The 19,869-nt window shown below is 30.5% G+C and overlaps 7 protein-coding genes and 1 non-coding gene across 8 annotated transcripts; 1 reads left to right on the top strand and 7 right to left on the bottom strand.

The window, feature by feature from the left end:
• Nucleotides 1-62: 62 nt before the first annotated feature.
• ZRG8 (Zrg8p) lies at nt 63-3,941 on the bottom strand (the record flags this gene model as incomplete). The annotated part of the gene is made up of 1 exon (XM_046077076.1): nt 63-3,941. One exon carries the CDS (start codon nt 3,939-3,941, stop codon nt 63-65), a length of 3,879 nt encoding a protein of 1,292 aa, XP_045934790.1.
• Nucleotides 3,942-4,596: 655 nt separating this feature from the next.
• NCS6 (Ncs6p) lies at nt 4,597-5,778 on the bottom strand (the record flags this gene model as incomplete). Its single annotated transcript, XM_046077075.1, has 1 exon — nt 4,597-5,778. One exon carries the CDS (start codon nt 5,776-5,778, stop codon nt 4,597-4,599), a length of 1,182 nt encoding a protein of 393 aa, XP_045934789.1.
• A 506-nt stretch (nt 5,779-6,284) lies between these two features.
• VAM7 (Vam7p) lies at nt 6,285-7,412 on the bottom strand (the record flags this gene model as incomplete). The annotated part of the gene is made up of 1 exon (XM_046077074.1): nt 6,285-7,412. The coding sequence occupies one exon, from the start codon at nt 7,410-7,412 to the stop codon at nt 6,285-6,287; it is 1,128 nt and encodes a 375-aa protein (XP_045934788.1).
• A 512-nt stretch (nt 7,413-7,924) lies between these two features.
• SKI8 (SKI complex subunit WD repeat protein SKI8) lies at nt 7,925-9,319 on the top strand (the record flags this gene model as incomplete). The annotated part of the gene is made up of 1 exon (XM_046077073.1): nt 7,925-9,319. One exon carries the CDS (start codon nt 7,925-7,927, stop codon nt 9,317-9,319), a length of 1,395 nt encoding a protein of 464 aa, XP_045934787.1.
• A 547-nt stretch (nt 9,320-9,866) lies between these two features.
• CLG1 (Clg1p) lies at nt 9,867-11,099 on the bottom strand (the record flags this gene model as incomplete). Its single annotated transcript, XM_046077072.1, has 1 exon — nt 9,867-11,099. The coding sequence occupies one exon, from the start codon at nt 11,097-11,099 to the stop codon at nt 9,867-9,869; it is 1,233 nt and encodes a 410-aa protein (XP_045934786.1).
• Nucleotides 11,100-12,111: 1,012 nt separating this feature from the next.
• On the bottom strand, nt 12,112-12,184 carry SCDLUD_002307. Its single transcript has one exon. It is a non-coding gene; the product is annotated as a tRNA-Met (tRNA).
• A 420-nt stretch (nt 12,185-12,604) lies between these two features.
• On the bottom strand, nt 12,605-15,238 carry KIP3 (tubulin-dependent ATPase KIP3; the record flags this gene model as incomplete). Its single annotated transcript, XM_046077071.1, has 1 exon — nt 12,605-15,238. The coding sequence occupies one exon, from the start codon at nt 15,236-15,238 to the stop codon at nt 12,605-12,607; it is 2,634 nt and encodes an 877-aa protein (XP_045934785.1).
• An 861-nt stretch (nt 15,239-16,099) lies between these two features.
• On the bottom strand, nt 16,100-18,091 carry SCDLUD_002305 (nucleobase:cation symporter-2 family protein; the record flags this gene model as incomplete). The annotated part of the gene is made up of 1 exon (XM_046076622.1): nt 16,100-18,091. One exon carries the CDS (start codon nt 18,089-18,091, stop codon nt 16,100-16,102), a length of 1,992 nt encoding a protein of 663 aa, XP_045934784.1.
• Nucleotides 18,092-19,869: the final 1,778 nt, after the last annotated feature.

Below are 19,869 nucleotides of genomic sequence, written 5' to 3'. Positions count from 1 at the left end.
TAATATGAATGAATTAATTGTAAATGTGTAAGAAGAGATGATGGATTAACGTATAATACGGATTATTTCCTAGGTGATGCTTCTACAGAACTATAACCCTCTTGTATTGGACTTAGAGAGCTAGCCTCAGAGAAAACAGACGGAGTTCTCAGATTTTTATAATAGTCTTTGTTAGGTGAAGCTTGTGAATCTTTTGTTGACAAGTTTTTAGAAGTATTTGGTTCACATAATGATTTCTGTAAAACAGGTGCCAGCAATTGCGTTGAATTATTGTCATTTATACTAGTACTATCAATGGGAGTAGGGTTTGACGGTAAATATGATAAAGAATCACTATGGCTATTATAAAAAAACGTGACTGTTTTATTCTTCAACTCCACCTTATTACTCATTGTTTTATTATTTCTAGCAACATTCAGTGGCTTTTCAGAATAGCTATGTGTAGTTTTGAAGCTATCTTTCCTTTTGTTGTTTAAAAATTTCCCATCACTACCAATTTTCATTTCATCGTCACTAAAATTAAAGTCTTCCGGAACATTATTAATTTCATCCAGAAATTCGTCGTCATTATCATTATCATTATCATCTTTTCTTGTCAAATTATTTTTCAAAAACACTTTATCACTTCTTTTTTTAACATTATCTGTACCAATGATATTGGCATCAGCAAGTAAATCAGTATCCTCCCCAGAAGAAATATGCAATTCTTCATCACTGTTAGCATCTTCATTTTCTTCGTCTATAAAAAAGAGATCTCCCATCGATTTCGAAATTTCAGAATCCAGGTTACAATTAATATCATGGTACTTTAAAATCGTATTTGGAGGTAAATTAGCGCTGGGGCTTGAGGGTAACTGCACCAATCCCAGTCCAGAGTTTAAAGGGGGAATTGTGGAAGTAGAGGCATCCAATGTTGTTCCAAAAGTTTTATTAAAAGAATGAGACGGTAGAGTTCGTAAATTATTGTTATTATTGTTATTATCTGCAGCATTATTAACAGAATTATTCATGCTACAAGTATTGCTCAACATTCCATATTTATTACACAATGGCGATGTTGCTCTTGGTGTAATTGGCGTATTAAGTGGATACGAATTACCAGAAGCCATTGTTATCGGCGGTAATGCATCCAGTTCTTTATCAGAAAGTTCACAACTTGATCTTTTAGATTGTAAAGTGTTAATACCCAGATAACTTTTATTATGCATATAATTTGTAATTGCATCACCATCACTATCATAATCATCGCACTCATCATCACCACCACCACCACCACCATCATCATCTTGTTCTACTTCATCATCACTTAAATTAAACAAATCTTTGTATTTTTTAACTTTTGTATCTTTACTTTTATTTTTTCCAACACTTTTTTCAACTACATCGTTTTTTTCCTGCGCAGTATTCACTTTAGCAGTTTTTTTGATGGTTAAGCTAATAGGCAAATCATCTTTAGATACAATTTTTGATGATTTTCGTGGCAATATTGGTGATGAATGGCAAATACTCCCCTGTTCTACATCTGAAAACTCAGAAAATTCTACATCAGAACGAATATCAAGCAAATCATTAAAATTAGTCACCTTCCTGAGATTGGACGAGATATTAGCCACTGCATTAAATTTATTCTTGCCAACTTCCTCTATTCCAACTTTCAAATTTTCAGAATCAGTAATTTCATTTAAGGAGCGTACCGACTTTTCACCTTCCCCTTCACTTTCTGCATTATTAGAAACTTTTTTTGTGTCTAATATTTTTGTAGCATTAAATTCAACGTCACCTTCCTCTTCCTCACTAAAATTATCATCATCTGACAAAGCAAATAGATCATTGTAGCTTTTAACACCGGATTTTACAACAACCGGCTTGTTTTTCATAACAGTATTTTCTAGATATGAGTCGGTAATGGTTAAATCATGAATAGAGCTTAAATCTGTCTTCCTCACAGACTCATAACTTTCTACAGAAGATATATCATCAATGTCGCTGTATTTCGAATTGTTGATGAGATTCTTAGAATGCCTGTCACTCTCTTTATTTGACTCAGGTATCTCATCTTCATCAGACAAGAAACTTATATCGTTATAACCAGTAGTTTTCCTGGACTTATAGTTAGCATTTTTATCATTAGACCGATTCGTAATATTGTACAAATGATCATCATCTTCCGCATCTTCTTCATCAAAAAAATTCATATCTTCATCAAAGTCTTCATCTTCATAAATATCATCAATATAAATATTTTGTGCTCCGTCCTGCAAATCTTTTTCATCAGCGGTCTCTTTAGCATAATATCTTACAGATGATTTTCTGCCATATGTTTTATTAAATTCAAATGAAAATTTGGAAGAGGTAGTACTACCACTGCTACTGCTTCTACTTCTATTGTCATTATCAGCTTCAGATGTTAGAGACGCTGCTTTTCCATCACTGTCATCATCAAACTTGGCAAACTCGCTATCATTATTGTTTGCGTTCATGGAATTTCTGCCATCTGATATAGGTGTTTTAAACTCAACCTGTTTTACATTCAAATTTAGTTTTTGATCTTCTAAGCTCGTTGTATCTTTAGCCCCTGGTACTATATCCACTTTAATATTGGTGCCGGGAATACTATCAACAATTTCCATAATATCATCTTTATTGGGTGAAGAAACAGGTGATTTTGAACTTTTCGATATTGGCGTAATTATGTGTTTATTTTGTGATAACAGTTCATTCAATAATTTCGGATTGTATTCAGAACTTAACTTGACCAAGTCATCCTGAGAAAGAATTCTGACGGCTCTATTATTTTGTTTAAGATGTTTCAATCTATTGTTATTCGTTAATCTTTGCGCTAGAGGTGACTTCAAAATTTCAGTATTATCATTATCATCATATTCATAGGTATAAATCTTGTTGTTGTTATTATAATTTACTTTAGTACCATTATCAGTACTATCACTACTGTGGTATATTTTTTTCAAATTACCAAATTCTTCATCATTATTAACATCATATTCCATCATCGGTAATTTTTCTTCTCCAAACATGTATGTGTTCGTAGCGTGTTTAGTATCAGAAACACCTGTTGAATTCGAGGTAGTTCCATCACTAGATTGCTTGTTACTTAAAATAATGGGCGAGCTTTTCCTTGGAGCACCCCACTCGTGGGATATAGTTCCCTGGATGGAAGGTAAAATATCATTATTTACATTCATTTTGGGTGAGGTGAACGGCGAGATAGTTTGAGAAATCCCACTTTTCAAAGGTGTGTATGGTGGATTTAATTCGTTATTAGAAGTGTTGGTTAATGCAGAGGGTATCACTTGAGAATTGATATTAGTGGTGGTCACAGCGGGAGCAGGATTCGTGGTTATTACACTTTCAGTTACGTTAGTACGAGATAACCTACCAGGTGATAATGGTGACTTTAAAGAGGTCCTTTTCGCAAATCTATGAAAAAAATTAGTTTTTGGAGGCTTCCCTAAATTTTTGAACTGCAATGTCTTTATAAAACTACTGTTATTATCGCCATCGGAATCATTATCACCACCAGAATCTTCAGAAATGGCATTATCATTATTAGCGCTATTACCACTACTGTTACTATTTCTATCAGCATGATAACTGGTACCGTTATCAATGGCCATATGAACTGGAGAACTGGTTATTGAAGCTGCCATGCTGTTATGGTTATAAATACTACTATTACTAGTGGTACTACTTTGATTATGAAGGTGCGGAGGAGAAGATGCTGTCAAAACGTAGGAATCTAATACAGGTGAGCTATTTTGAATAGGTAGACTTCTATTAGTTTCCCCACTACTAACCCCACTGTTTGTTCGTACATGGTAATTAGTTGGTGATCTATCTGATATATTATTTTGGCTGCTTGAGGGAGACTTTGGAGTATTTCCATCTGCTGAATGTCTCCTTGATTTGATAAAAGATATCATGCTTTTTTAATGATAAAAGTAAAAAAAAGAACAAAAAAAGTGAAAAAAAGAACAAAAAACGAAATAAAATAAATGGGTGCTATAAAAATGAAGTTCTTAATAGGACAGGATGTTTGTTTTCATTAAATGATTTAAAGATCAAAAACAGAAAATAAAAATTGCAAAAAAAAAAAAAGGAAAAAAAAAAAAAAAAAAAATATATATATATAAAAAAAATTAAAAAAAAAAGATTACAATATCAAATAAAATGTAAAATATATGTCGTAAAAACGCAAATACGATTTATAAAGGTATTTTTGTTGTTTAGTTGAATGTGGGTATAAGTTTTGTTTTTGGATGGATGGTTGCTGATTGTTTATTAGAATTAATGATATTTTAAGTGTATTGAAACTTCGTTTGTTTAAAATTCAAAATTTGGTTTTATATTTTTTTTATATTTTTTTTTATATATTTTTATTTGATTGCACCGAATAAAAAAAAACTTTGGGAACTTTCTCGAACCATTCTGAAATGTTTGAATTCAAATCAAAAAACAAAAAAAGCAAAAAAAAAAAAAAAAAAAAATATAACAAAAAATATAAGAAAAAAAACCAATCTCGATACATAAATAGATAAATAAATTTACTGAAAACTAAAACTATATAGCATTTGAATATTAAAAAGATAATGATTCTAATTCTCTCGTTAACTTGGCAGCCCCTTGACCAAATGTATCATTATCTAATTGCATTTTAGCTCTATTTTTTGCTAGACCTTCTAACAAAGTACAAGCTTTACAAACTTTATTACTGGACAAGTAACCACATCTTTCGCATCTATTACCATCCTTAAAATTACCCCTAATACTGTTATTTTTACTTGAAGATAAAGAAACAGTACCATCGCTCCTTATCTCAATTTCATTTACTGCATTCCTGCTTGTGTTATGACTCACATTTTTATTTCTAATTGTGATTTTCTTTTCTCTTTTAGGTTTTAATTTCAAACTTTCTCCTGACTGTATAATGTCAATAATACAACTAGGTCTAATAGATTCTAAATTTTTCATTAATTCTCTTGCAGTACCTCTGAATGCCTCTGGAGCATAACTACATTCTGTGGAAAAATAGTCTAGTTTTTTGTAATGAGCATACAAGACAATTTCCTTTTGGTAAGTATATTTAAAAGGTTTTGATCTTTTAACTGGAGAACCAGAACTTTCTGTAATAATACTGGTAGATTTTTCCAATCTTGCCACATCACCCCGTAAAATATTCATCAAAACTGTTTCTGCCATGTCGTCTGCGTTATGACCAGTAACGACATGTTTAATACCTAATTTACTGGCACCACGATCTAAGGCTTGTCGTCTGAAGACACCACAATATGTGCAGCTATTTCTAATACCAGCGCAAGCAACGATCTCGTCCATGGTCCAGTTATACAAATCTCTATAGGAAATAATCTCCAGAGGTAGATTATACTGTTCTTTATTTCGTTTGACTGTGGCTAAAGAGTCATCTCTATATCCGACAATACCTTCATCTATGCTTAACAATACAATTTCGATACCGTAGTTATATCTTTCATTCAATAGTTTTAACACGTAGGCTAAAACTGTTGAATCTTTACCACCACTGGCACCGACGGCTATTTTTTCACCGTGGTAAAACAATTTGTTATTTACTATTGTATGGTGTATTTCAGTTTCAAAGACATTATAAAAGCATTCTTTACAAATTTTGATCAAATTCTTGGGCCTTTTCATAATGGCTTTACGACAATGACAAAGTTCACATAATTGCGATACTTTTAAAGTTTTTGGTTTATTAACAGGATCTGATGGAGGAACAAACATATTTTCTTTTTTGTCTCTGAATATTTCAGAAGTCTACGTATATTAATGTTTTTGAGGATGGATAATGATGACTTCTGTTCTGTGAATCTCTTTTTTTTTTTTTTTTTTTTTTTTTTTTATATAAACAATTTAATTTCATACTATCTTAAATAAGAAACAGTTCAAAAATCAAAAAAAAATATATATGTAAATTAATTAAAAAAGAAAAAAAAAAAGAAAAGAAAAGAATAACAAAAAAAAAGAAAAAAAAAAAAACAAAAAAAAAAAACAAGGTCGAGCTAGCAAACAAAACTTATAAAGGTTATTATTATGAAAAGGTCAGTTATCTTATAACTCAAATAAAAGTAGCTTAAACAGTTATTTTGATTCAACCGTCCAACTATATAGAAAATGCAACTTTTGAATTTAATTTGGAAAAATGTTCAATTTTAAAATATGCATATACATTGTCTTCTATAATTTCTTTTTTTTTTATTAGTTACTATATAAATATACACATATTTATATCACCTATCATTAAATTTCTTAGCTTTGATATTAGCTACTTTCACTTTGTTAGCCGTATGGTCAATATCTGTATGAAACAAATCCATCAACTCATTTTGTGCGGCAATTTCTTGATTGATATTTAGAGCTAAATTTTTTTGATTTATAACTATTTTATGCAACGCTTTTAATTCTTCATCATGTTGTTTGATAGTTTGCTGTTGTTGTTCCAATAATTCTCTGTTGGTACCTAGAACTCTACCAGGCTGAACAAGTGCTGTATTGTTTGTAGCATCTCCAAATAGGTCATGCTGTGTAGTGAGTTCATCGGCGGTATGACTATCATAAGGTGCAGAAATATGGTCTTTGGTTTCACTATAAGAATTTATAGAATTTATTTTAGTTTTTAAAGAATTTAGAAACTTGGTTTTTTTTGCTTTATCGGACAAAGACGAAGCCTCTATATCGTGCTGTAATGATTTATCCAATTTATCTAATAACAATCTTACTTTTACTGTATCTATCAACTTAGTGTTTGGATCATCTAATATTTTTTTACACTCTCTAAAAGTATCCCACCAGTGATTTGAAACAAAATCACCTGTTAAATCAGCAATGTTATTATTATAGGAATTATTGCTATTTTTCAAATAATTATCCAATGTTGTATTATTATTGCTTCCCCTATTCACAGTATCAGAAGAAAAAGATAAAGACAGGTCTTCTGGGGATATTTGTAAAAATGATAATGTGAAAGAACTTTGTTTCCATTTTGTATCAAAAGAATCATTCAACATATTATTAAGAAATGCTTCTAAACTTTTTTTCCTAAATTTAACAACTTGTAAGTCAGTAGATGAGTTTGTAAATATTGAATACAACCAATTCTTTGGGGCAATACTATTACTGTTGTCGTTATTTTTTTCAATGGTTGTCATATTTGTGGAATCTGGAAACTCATATGGAATTTCTTTGCCGTATTGTTTTTCCAAATCTTTTTTCAAGTTTAAAAAGTCAGTGTATCTTTTGAATAGAATGTGTGATTTGGTATTATTATTTATTGGTATTGTTTTGACACATAGATGATAAACTGTATAACTTCCATTTTCACTAAGTGTTGTGTCAATTATTTTACATTTGATAGTCATTTGATGGTATTTTTTTAAATATTTATTTCCTTTCAACTTTGGCTGAAACTAGTTGGTGTGAATATGAATATGCCTAATTGCTTAAGAAGACGTTGTTGGGAGACAAGAGTATCTGAAAGGTTTTTTGTTGAGTTGTAAAAAGTTTTATTTTATTTTGATGGTGAAAAGGCGAGAATGATTTTAGATTAAAGTTATCCGATAGCAGAATATTTGATCGGAATAATTCATAACGGACGAACAACAGATGAAACTTTTACATTCTGTTGATCTGTTTATCGGTCTGTCGGTCTGTCGGTCTGTAGGTCTGTCGGTCTAAAGATCTAGTCATTATATGTACATTTGCGTAATAAATAAATTAAATCTAGCTTTTTTTTCCATTTTTTTTTTCTTATTTTTTTTTTCCATTTTTTTTTTTCTTAATCCATTTAAACCCACTCAATTTAATTAAAAACGAAATCATAACCAAAAATCACAAAGTAACTAACGGAAATCAACATATACATCCCAGTACCATGTCCAAGTTATACATTCCAACAACCAACGCGGGCCTAGCTCATGATGCCGATATATTTGATTTGCAAGTAACTATTCCATACACAATAACTTGTTCAGGCGATGGATATATAAAATTATGGAAAAACAAACTTTTAGAGGGACAATTACCTCAAGACTTTTGTTATAAGCAATTTGTTAGCAAAATGGGGGTACATCATCTTAGTTATTTACATACTATTGAACCAAACACCACATTAGAGACTTTTATTATTAGTTGTGTATCATTTGATGGGAAATTACATTTATATCAATTTGACTTAAAAACTTTGGTTTTTAAAAACTTGGGAAAGGATTGTGCACCAATTTTTGGTCAATTATCGTTTTGGTCTGTTAACTTGGTGGAACAAAATGGTATTTACGATGCCTCCAATGCCAATAACAACATATCACATAAATTATTGGCTACTACTGTCAATGGCGAGATATATTCATGGGATTTAAAAATTAAATCACCAGAACAAAATGGTACTGAAACAGCACTTACAGCCTTAGATCAAGTGATTACAATTCAGAATCATATCGATGTTTCTGATGCTGTAACAACAGAGATTGAAGAAAACTCAGACACTAAAGGTACAATTAGCACTGGTACAATTTTCAATAATAGCATGAGCGGTAATTTCCCACTTTGCTTGTCTCATAATATTTCCAATGAGATGGTTGCTGTTGGTTATAATAACGGGATCTTATTATTATTAGAATTAAATACATTAAAACCTGTTTTCCAGTTACAAATATCGTCTTATCCCATTAGGTCTCTAAGTTTTGCACCACAGCCAGTTTTATTGGAAGGTCATAATAATACTGATATCTCCGGTAACTATGGAAGAAAAGATAAAAGTAAGAATGATACTTTATTGGCTGTTTCTCATGATATGGGTTCGTACGGGAGACTAAGTTTAGTGAGTACTAAATATGGTGAACATATTTGTGATTTATCAATACCATCTCATTCATCAACTGCCCTAGGAACTAATAATAACAGTTCTGGGAGTGCCAATATTGTGGCATTTGCCCATGAGTCTTGGTGTTTGAGTTGTTGTTTTAATGAAACAGGAAAATATTTAGTTAGCGGTGGGCTAGACGGTAAACTAAGAGTTTGGGATGTAGATAAGAGGGAAAGGGTAAGCACCCTACATTGTAGTAATTTGGATATTGAAGACGATAACAAGATTATGAAAGTAGAAAAGGAAACTGGCAAAAACTTAAGTGGAAGTGTCGCCCTTGGTGTGTTAAGCGTTAAGTTTATTAATAAGGACGTTCGTAATAATACCAGTAATGAAGGGTTGTGTTGTGTTTGTATAGATCGTGGTATTAGATGGTATAGAGAAGCTGGGTCTGGTACCATATAAATATAATCTAACGTTTAAAAGTTTTATATATACTTGTATAATTAAATATTCAACCAATACTGGAACTTTTATTATTATCGTTACCATTACTGTTGATTTCAAAAAATAAAAAAAAAAAAAAAAAAAAAAAAAAAATAAAAAAAATATATATAAATAAATTATATATAAAAATAAAAAAAAAATTGAAACAAATGAAAAAAGAAGAAATAACAAAATATAAATAAATTTTTTTTTGTTTTTTTATAATTTTTTAGCTATTTGATCGATCCAAAAAAAATAATTATAAACTGATAGTTTTTATTTTTGTTTTTTTATTTTTTTGCCTTTTATTTTTTTATTTCTCTTTTTGAATGGAGAGAAAAAAGTTAAAATCATAACAGCATAACAATCATAGTATTAACAACTAGACATATGTATATGTATCTCATCTTATAACCAAGCAAAAATGCAAAAAGAAAAAATGTAAAAAAAAAAAAATTGTAAAAAAAAAAAATTGTAAAAAAAAAATTTGTAAAAAAAAAAAGATCCAATACTAGAATTAGACTAGTTAATAATAATATTGTTGTTGAGATTGTGGGGTGAATTGTAACATTTGTTGTGGTTCAGCAGTGTTAATATTATAAGCGTTAACATTGCTAATGTTGTTACCATTATTATAATAATAATAATAACCACTGTTATTGTGATTGATGTTGTTATTTATGCCATTGTCAATGTTAGTGTAATAGCCTTCAGTACCAATACTATTACATTGAGAGGCATACTGTTGCTGTTGTTGACTAGAGAAAAGATTTTGGCTAGGGCAACCATAATTATCGTTACCATTATTATTTGAAACAACATTGGTGGAATAAATGGATGAAACAGGCGAGGCAAAATCACTCGAACAATTTGGAGAAGAGTAACTGTAATAATTAGTACTGTTATTGTACATTATGGAGGGCAATTTAACAGGGGTCTGGTAGGAAGATTTCACATTCGTACTACCATAACAAACCTTGTTATCATAAAAAGGTCCGTTATTACACTCATCATTCATATTAGTAGTGATTTGAGCCAACTCAGCAGCCTGTTTGGTAACAGTTGCCAAGCAAAAAATTTCAAAGGATTTGCAATATTCTTCGTACAAAACAAACTTATCGTCGAACAATTTCCAGTCAAAAACTTCCAACCACTCTCTTTCCATCTTATTGATCACTTTTAGATCCACGCCGGTAGCATGAGCCCATGACTTATTGGTAAAAGTCTTGTCATCATAAAATTTATTAGCCAAAATTAAAGCGATTATCAAGTTTTGATAAATCACGCTTTCGCTGTTACCACCAATAGCATCCAAATTGTTATTTTTAAATTTGGAAACATACTTGGATAAGTAATCCAATGCCAAATAAATTGAAACAGAGGGCAACCTAATAGAATTCAACACAAAATTAACACCACTGGTAAAAATTTCTAAAATACTCTTTTCACCGGCTGCCTTTTTCGCATACAGAGAAGAGGTGATGCATAGAGCATCTTCCCTGTCAAAGGTCAAACAAGCATTTTGAACAACAAAGTCTGTCATCAAATCAAAATTATAATCGACATACTCTGCCACACCGCCTTCAGATTTTTGTTGTTGAATAGTAGCAACGCTTCCAGTAGGAACATAGTGTACTGGAGCTTGATACTGTTGTTGGTGTAGAGCTGGTGGTAAATAACCGTAGCCATTAGAAGCAGGAGCAACAGTAACAGCAGCACCGTAATTATAATTATTATAATAAACCGCAGATGAGGACATTATTCAATAGCGAAATTCCTGATTTTCAAATGAATGAAACAAAACAGAAATAAAATGTCTTTTAAACACGGATATATAGTCAAGACAAATTAACCTAATAACTATCTTTAGAAATATAATATAACTCGAGCCTTAGTTGTAAAACTTTCTTTGATTTGTAAATATATGAGGAAACTCCTTGGGGATTCCAAAATAAAACAGGATGTTGTGGCAAATAAATAGATGTACACACACAAACAAAGAAAGGAAAAAGGAAAAAAGAAAAAAAAAAAAAGAAAAAAGTAGTTCCCTTTTAATGGAGGGAGTTTTCCTTTTTGAAGGTTGTTTTGAAGTTCTACTTAGTTATAGATCCCCTTTAAACGTGTATCCTTTATTTCTTTAATTAAAATGAGAAAGGAAGTAAAATGCTTTGGTCTTTTTTCTTTTCTTTTCTTTTCTTTGAACTTTTGATTAAAAAAAGTATCAATAAAAACAGTTGAAAAAAAAAAAAAAAAAAAAAAAAAAAAAGATTAATAATGGTGATGATGACGATGATTCATAGGAATCAATTAAAAGTTTTTCATTTATATATTTTATGTATTAGAAGAAGAGGTAAAAGAAAAAGAAAGAAAAAGAAAAAAAAAAAAAATTTTTTTTCCATTAAAGAATAAAAGAAACAGCGCACAAAAAAAAAAAAAAAAAGTAAATACAAAATACAAATTAGCAAATTGTTAATAAATATCATAATTTAAGCTACTTTTAATATGCGTGCGTGCGTGGGTACGGAATAATGGCATAGCGGAGTTAGAGAGAGAGAGAGAGAAAGAAAGAGAGAAAGAAAGAGAGACGGAGTTACCCCCCCCCCCTCTAATAAAAAAGGAGTGCGTATGCTTCTATGCAACAAAGACATGTGCCATTTCTCTCTTTTTATTTAACAGCCACCTTTTCTCTATCCCTCTCTAACCCAATTTTATATGTTAAATTAATATTCAAAATAAAAAAATAAAATAAAAAAATATATATTAAACTAATATGCTCCAAGGGAGGTTCGAACTCTCGACCTTCAGATTATGAGACTGACGCTCTTCCTACTGAGCTACTGAAGCAAATTACATTTTCTTTTCAAATATATATCTTCACCTTGCTTGGTTTTTCCTAATTAGCCGCTTATGCAATGACCCCGTTTTAAGCCCAGTTCATTTTTTATAATACTTTTGTATCTTGTAGAACATTGCCAGATATCCATTTACAAAATACTATACATACTTTCTAATAATACTCAAGTTTCACTAGCTATCATTCTAATTTTATTTAAATAACCTAATTAGCTCTATAATTCACTTATACATACAACATACAATCATTCTTATACCATGTCTTGAATTTTACCATTCCATTCCATTTTTTTTTTTTACATTGAGGACTTTTGTCGTTTATCGCTACTTTCTAGTAATACCGAAAGAAGCAGATATATATGTAGTGATTAAAAACAATACATAATTGCAATTTTATTAAGAAAACTTGTATTATTTTTTTTTTAATATTGATGTGGCAGTTAATGATAACCTATTTGGATTACTACCAGTATTTTGAATTGTATCTCCCATGCCAAGTATATTTAGACTGGTTATGTCTGATATCAACTGCTTTCCCATTGATAAATTAATATTCGTATTTAGTTCATTATTGTTCACCTCATCAATACTAGCACTATCATCATATGTCGTGACTGATCGATTATTATTATTATCTTCTTCAATGCGTGATGGCATTGTAATATCTAAATTCGATTCATCCCCTTCTCCATCGCTTTTGTCACTTGTACTAATACTAAAAGTAGTATTGCTATACTCAACCACGTTATCGCTCCATCTTAAACTTTTACCTTCCTTATTTTCAACTTTACCCTGATACCTTGTAAACGTATCGTATATATTCTCACCAAATTTTTCAAAAATGAAGTCAATATCCTTTAACGAAGTTAAAATATTACCTAACTGTTCATCTTTGTACGATCCAAGATTTCCATCCAGGTTCATGGAAAATGTTAACGTGTTGACCAATTCATTATTCTTCAACAGTTCCTCCATGATTAATGTAGAGTTGGTTAAAATTTCGTTGCCTAAGCTTTCTCTGATACATTTAATATATGTCTCCAATATAGGCATATCAACTGTCTCATTCCAACTTTCCATATTTTGCAAGTTCTGTAAATCTAAATGCTCTATAGCTAAGTCAAAAATATCTGGCGTTTGATCAAACTGTTTTTCTAGTTCTATAATTTTCAAATGGAACTTATCTTCCATCTGTTGGCACATTTGCATTGTGGAATCAGACAATGTGTCATTATTATTATTATTTTTCGTGATTTGCTTGATTTGTAAACTTAATAATTGCAAAAACCTTCTTTTGCATAAAATCAAACTTTTCGTAAACTTGGTAGAAACATATTTATGGTGTGTATTAAAATTTGTTTGTAATTTATTAAGCATATCAAACATATGCATATACAGCTTTTCTCTTGCAATTTTATACTTGTTTATTTGTAGCCTAGTATTCATCCTATCCCGATTTCTCAATTCTTCAATCTCTTTTCTTTGTGATTGGATAATTTTCAAATACGATCCAACATGTTTGTCCAACGTTTTCTGATTTTTAATAAACTTAGTCTTAATCTCTTTAGCCCTATTGGCATATTTTAAAGTGTTTAAAGTTTCATCATAATGCTCACTGCTTGGAGAACAGCAAACAATCATAACAGTTTTACAATTGCCACCTAATGAAAATTTTAATAATCTAGTCAATTTGGAATCTCTATATGGAATATGTGTTACAGTACCACCAGGCACTCCTGAACTACACAACGCATTGATACAATTACCTAGTGCCAAAAGACTTTTGTTTATGTTAGCGCCCTCTTGTAGTCTTTCACCTCTATTTTTGGTGGCAGCTGCTCTTTCACTTCCTGCTAAATCAATAATCGATAACGTGGCCAGTAATTGGTTCTCAGTCAAATTTTCACTAACATTCCTATCCTGCTGCGTAACATGTATTTGTAACACTGCATGCGATCTGGATGATGTTTGATTAGCATCGGTAGGTGAAGTAGCCCTATGCTGGTTACCAAAGGTTATTAGATCCATTACATCTTGCACCGTTTCTGGAGTATGATACGATAAATTGGAAACTGTTATTTTTTGTTCAGAATCTTCTCTAATTACTAATTTTTTTGCACTAGTTTGTGGTGCTAATAAATCTTTAATACTTTCGTTATAGATCTCTAAATAACTTACCGTTATAGTACATATTTTTGTTTTTTTGATTTCTTCCAATCGACAATACAATTCCTCCATTGTTTTATATATTATCCCATGGTCTTCATCATTGGTATGATCTCCGCTAACAGTATAGGTTTTACCACATCCTGTGGCCCCATATGCAAAAACTGTACAATTATACCCGTCTAAAATACTATCAAGTAAAGGTCTTGTAGTACATTCATAAACTTCTTGTTGTGTGGCTGATTCATCAAATAACTTATCAAAAATAAATCTATGTTCATTCCTATATCTAGGTATCGATAATCCGTTGCTGTTATAACAAGAAAGCAACGAATTGGAATTAATTAGCGATCTGCTGCTTTTCTTATTAGTATTTTTAGCCTTAATAGCATTGCCGTTAATATTAGTAATACCGGATGTTCTTCTTTTTTTGGGACCTATAATTGTGGAAACATTACTGTTGTAATCTGTAACCTTATTGTTTGTTGTATAAGAATTAATATCATCCTTATTACCATTTTCGTATTGTGGATCAAATATTAGCATTTTATCGTCTACACAATCAACTATTTTCCTAATACCTGCTGGCTTTAATTTCAATAATAAAGAAAGATTATCAGACTCAGATCCCCCATTATTTTTATTATTTGCACTGTACCCCCCAGAATCTAATGATGTATCTATCAATGAAATCGAATCATCACCCAGTTTAAACATTTTAGTATTGGTACTACCATTAGTTTCTAAAGCTCTTTGTGTATTGCTGTTGTTAGAAGTGTCTAATGCAGAGGATATTAGTCTTTGTTTTTCAGATTTTGTAAATGGTCGTACCCTTACAACAACTTGAATTGATGATTGTTTAGTTTGTGAACCGCTCATTGATTTTAATAGGGGAGTTTGTATTATTCTTTGCTTTTAATGAATAAACTCTCTATATATCCTATTAATTATATATAATTTTTTATTTTAACTTTTCAAGGTGCATGCAATTAAAAAAAAAGGGAGGGGAAAGATTATATGTATATTTTTTTTTAATTTGGTTTATTTATAATTTTACTCAGCAACAAAAAAAGAAATAGAAAGAAAGAAAAAAAAAATAAAAATAAAAATTAAAATAAAAAAGTGATGGATGGTATCAGATTTTGGTAATAAACAACCAGCCTAAAAAGGTGAATGAATGAACAAATAGTTTATTATGCAAGTTTTATATGTTTTTTTTTTTTTTTTTATTTTTTTTAGCGTTTAAGTCCGAGGTTGAAGTGCGCCTTTCCTAAAAAAGAGATGGCGGAGGGAAGAAAAAAAAAAAAACATCAACGTTTTTTTTTTCTTTTTTTTTTTTTTTTTTTTTACTTGAAAGTGCGTCATAGGCGATGAATTAAAATAATGCTAATGATATGTAAAAGATTCTACAACCTAATATGTCTTAAATAAATAAATAAAAAAAAAAAGTTCAGTATAGAATATAATAAATGGAATATTTTAAATAAAAAAATATATAATATAGTAATCAAAAAAAAAAAAATAAAATAAAATAAAATAAAATTCAATAATAATTAAAAAATAAGTGAAAATATAAACCCTTAAATATATTAAAATGGGTATAATGGTAATAACAACACACAGCTCAAACTAGTAGTAATATGAATAATATCAAGGAAGAAAAAAAAAAAAAAAATTATAGTATATCACATTATATTAAAAATTCAGAGGACAAGGAGGGGAAGAAATATACCAACTCACTCATGAACTACCTGTGCCTACAGAAGTAGAAATATGAACACTGCCATCCTTATTGTCTAGTATTGTTTCTTTCTTACCATCTTCACTGCTACCACCAACCATAGTTCCATTATTAATAATATCATCATTGGTAGTAAGAACATAACCACCATTTTCATCTACATGACTACCATATGCCTCCAAAGACTTACCACTTAAAACTTGTCTTAATTCAGCAGGATTAGATTCACGTCCTTCCAAAACACTGATGTTTGACTGTTGAATTTCAATATCATCCATTAATTCTTCATCTAATTCTTGTGGAATAAACAAATTTAGAATTATACTAACAAACCCACAGACAGCAAAACCGGATTCCATAATCAAAACAATGGCATTTAAAAACCCTTCAAGAGCATGATTTTTACCAGAATAAGTGAAAAAATAACTGAACCAATCAGGAACTAAACAGGCACCAATACCTGGCAATAGCGCAGCTGTTAAAATAAATCTATCTCTTCTAGTAAATGGAATAGAAGATATAATTTTCAAACCGGAAACAGCAACACTTGTGAATAAAAACGATGTCATACCACCCAAGACAGGTTTTGGAATAGCAACTAAAGCTGCTCCAAATTGACTGAAAATACCCATAATAATCAAAAAAAAACAACAAAATCTACCAACACAATTTCTATTAGCAGTTTTGGTTAGTGCAATAACACCGTTATTCTGAGCAAATGTGGACATTGGAGGCATAGTAAGCAACCCACTAAAAACACCAGCCAAACCATCAGCCAAGACACCACCTTGGATTCTACTTTCATACAAAGGTCCTTCAACAGGTTGTCTGGAAACATCAGAAGTTGCGGTAATATCACCAATACATTCTTGTGCAATAACAATATAAACAACCAAAAACGGCAAAACCGCAGGACCGTAAACCGTTAATTTAAAAGTATGAACCCAGATAAATGTAGCCTTTGGGGCCTCAGTAACAGTAGATCTATCAAAATAGCCACATGCAGCTGCAACAATACAGCCCACAATTAATCCAACAATGACAGCACAAGATTTCATAATTGGGGAACCATATTTCTCACACATAATAATAGCAAAAAAAACTAAAAACCCCAACCCAATTAGCCTGGCAGCACCCCAGTGGGCCGCCATTGGAGCACCTTCGCTAGGACAATATGCAGCGTCAACACAAGCACTACCACCAACCCAATCTTCGAATCCAGATTCGATTAGACTGATAGCGATACACAAAATAATAGGACCAGTAACAATTTTAGGGGACACTTTTTGTAATATGGCGGGCGGAGTAAAACTAATCAATATTTCCAATAAAGCACAACAACAAGCAGTACCTAACATGGCACCATACCCATCAGGACAAGGTAAACTCTCACCTGTTTGAGCATCAACCGGACAAAAACCAGTAGCATACATCATAGGAAATGCTTTGGAAACAATCGTAATAGTGGCAAAACTAGTACCAACAACTGTCAATAAACCATCTCCTATATAATAGGGTGTCTTATATACATGAAACCTTGTCATTTGAACCAAAGATAATATACCAGAAGCAATTAATGAAGCACTAACCAAATATTCTCTAATTTCATCATCGAAATTAGCCAACGAAGAGATAATTAAGGGTGGAGTAATAACACCAGCTAACATAGCTAAAGAATGTTGCAAACCCAATAGAAACCCCAAGGCAATTGGCATATCACTATCTAATCCGAAAAAAGGTTGATCGTAAACTCTTGGTTCGCGTTTCAAAACGCGTCTATAAAACCAATCATGAAAAGGGAAGCTAGGTGTGAATAAAAATGCATAATCATAATCACCAAATAAACCATCCCTGGTAGTCCATTTTTTGAAAATCTTGTGAAAGTCATTTTTAAAGTTACTTGTATTGAAAAATCCACTTTTTTTGGCTGTATTATCGCCATTGGAGTTTTCTTCATCTAGAGAAAATTGCTCGGATATAATCTTATCCATTGCTTATTATTTTTGAATGCTTATTTTTCTAGCGTGTGGCTGTAGATATAGAGGAAGAAGAGATGGTGTCTCGGAAATTTTTATTTAAATATAACTCTTTAAATTAGTAATATTTTTGTTGTTATTGATACCTGATGTAGATTCTACTGATGCTTATACTGGTAAACGAAAGACTTGGGGAGATAGAGAGAGAGGGAAAAAAAAAAAAAAAAGAAAAAAAAAAAGAAGGAAAAAAAAAAAACTAGAAAACCTTTTTCATCCTTTATTTATATAAGCAAGTATCATTTATTGGAAAAAAAAAAAAAAAAAAAAAAAAAAAGAAAAAAAAGATTTGTTATCTCTTTAAGAAACGGTTATAAGAGCATTGAAACTAAGAGGATTCTCGTTAGCATACCAAAATTTATTATAAAAAAAAAATTATTTTGTATCTTTTTTTTATTTTTTTTATTTTTTTTAGTAAATCATAAAATTATAAAAAGGATTCAAGATAGGATAGATAAGAGAACCTCTCTTTCTCCCTTTAATTTTTAGTTCAATTCCTTGCATTAAGATTAAAAAATAATCATAGCTATGCGTCTGTAATTGGTTTATCTGCATTTTTGTTTGTATAATAACAATATGCAGTATTGTTATTACTAATCAAATGTTTTTTTTTTTTTTTTTTTTTTTTTTTTTTTCTCTAGTTAGATTGACATAATTTAATAATATCGGATTAGTCAACTTACTAAGACGTGAAGTTACGATTATAACGGCACATGAAAAACGATAAAATACAGCGATTGATAAAAAGTACAACAACTATTACTGAATGAGAGAAGTGGGGGGAAAGACTAAAAATGTATATTTGAAGTTTTTTTTCTTTTGTTCTACCACCTTTATTTAGTTTTCTTCTCCTGCTTCTTCATCGCACTGCCATCGGTTTTTACCGAAAGCTTCAATTATCTTATTTCCTTGTTAGTTTATGGGTTAAAAGTCTGAATAAAGATCAAATATTGCCGGCTAAAATAGAACATGAAATATGCCATTATATATACTTATTAAAACAAGACAATAAAGAAAAGAAAACTACAACAACATTAGTGATTTTATCATGTTTATTAAACATTCATTGACCTTCATTTGTTGAAAAAAAAAAAAATTTTTTTTTTTTAAACTCATAGTAAACGAGTTTTATAAGTTTAGACATCTTTTATTGAATCATTAGTGTATTATTTTTTTTTTGTGTATTTTTTTTTTTTTTTTATCCATGATAAGACGAGACTTTATTGGACAACGGAACGCAAGAGGAAAAAGAAAAAAGGGCAAAGGAAAGTGCAAATAAAATAGTAATCATTTATCTGTTCGGAAGAATAATGAAAATGATATTACATTACCATGCAGGATTGAGCAGCAACTGTCTTCTTAGATTACCTATAGAAATTATATTAAAAAAATTTTTTTTTTTCTTTTTTTTTTTTCTTTTTTTTCCTTTTACTCCACGTAATATACAACACGGATATCGCCGAAAATGCTTTGATAGATATATAAATATCCTATTATATATAATGCAGACAAAAAATGTTAGTCGCGGCGTAAGCTGAGCTAAAGGTACATTTGCTGGCTAACTTTAAAATATACACGAGAATTAAAAAAAAAAAAAAAAAGAAACGTTTTTTTAATTCATTGATTTATTTTTTTTTGGCAATAATATGTACTATATAATTGATTGTGACTAATTCACTCGGACTGCAAATACGGACTGCAAATACGGACTGCAAATACGGACATGCAATCTGATA

This window comes from Saccharomycodes ludwigii, chromosome III (genome assembly GCF_020623625.1).
Source record: "Saccharomycodes ludwigii strain NBRC 1722 chromosome III, whole genome shotgun sequence".
Lineage (NCBI taxonomy): Eukaryota > Fungi > Ascomycota > Saccharomycetes > Saccharomycodales > Saccharomycodaceae > Saccharomycodes > Saccharomycodes ludwigii.
The sequence above is the reverse complement of the archived record's forward strand: the minus strand, read 5'-3'. Positions and strand labels throughout refer to the sequence as shown.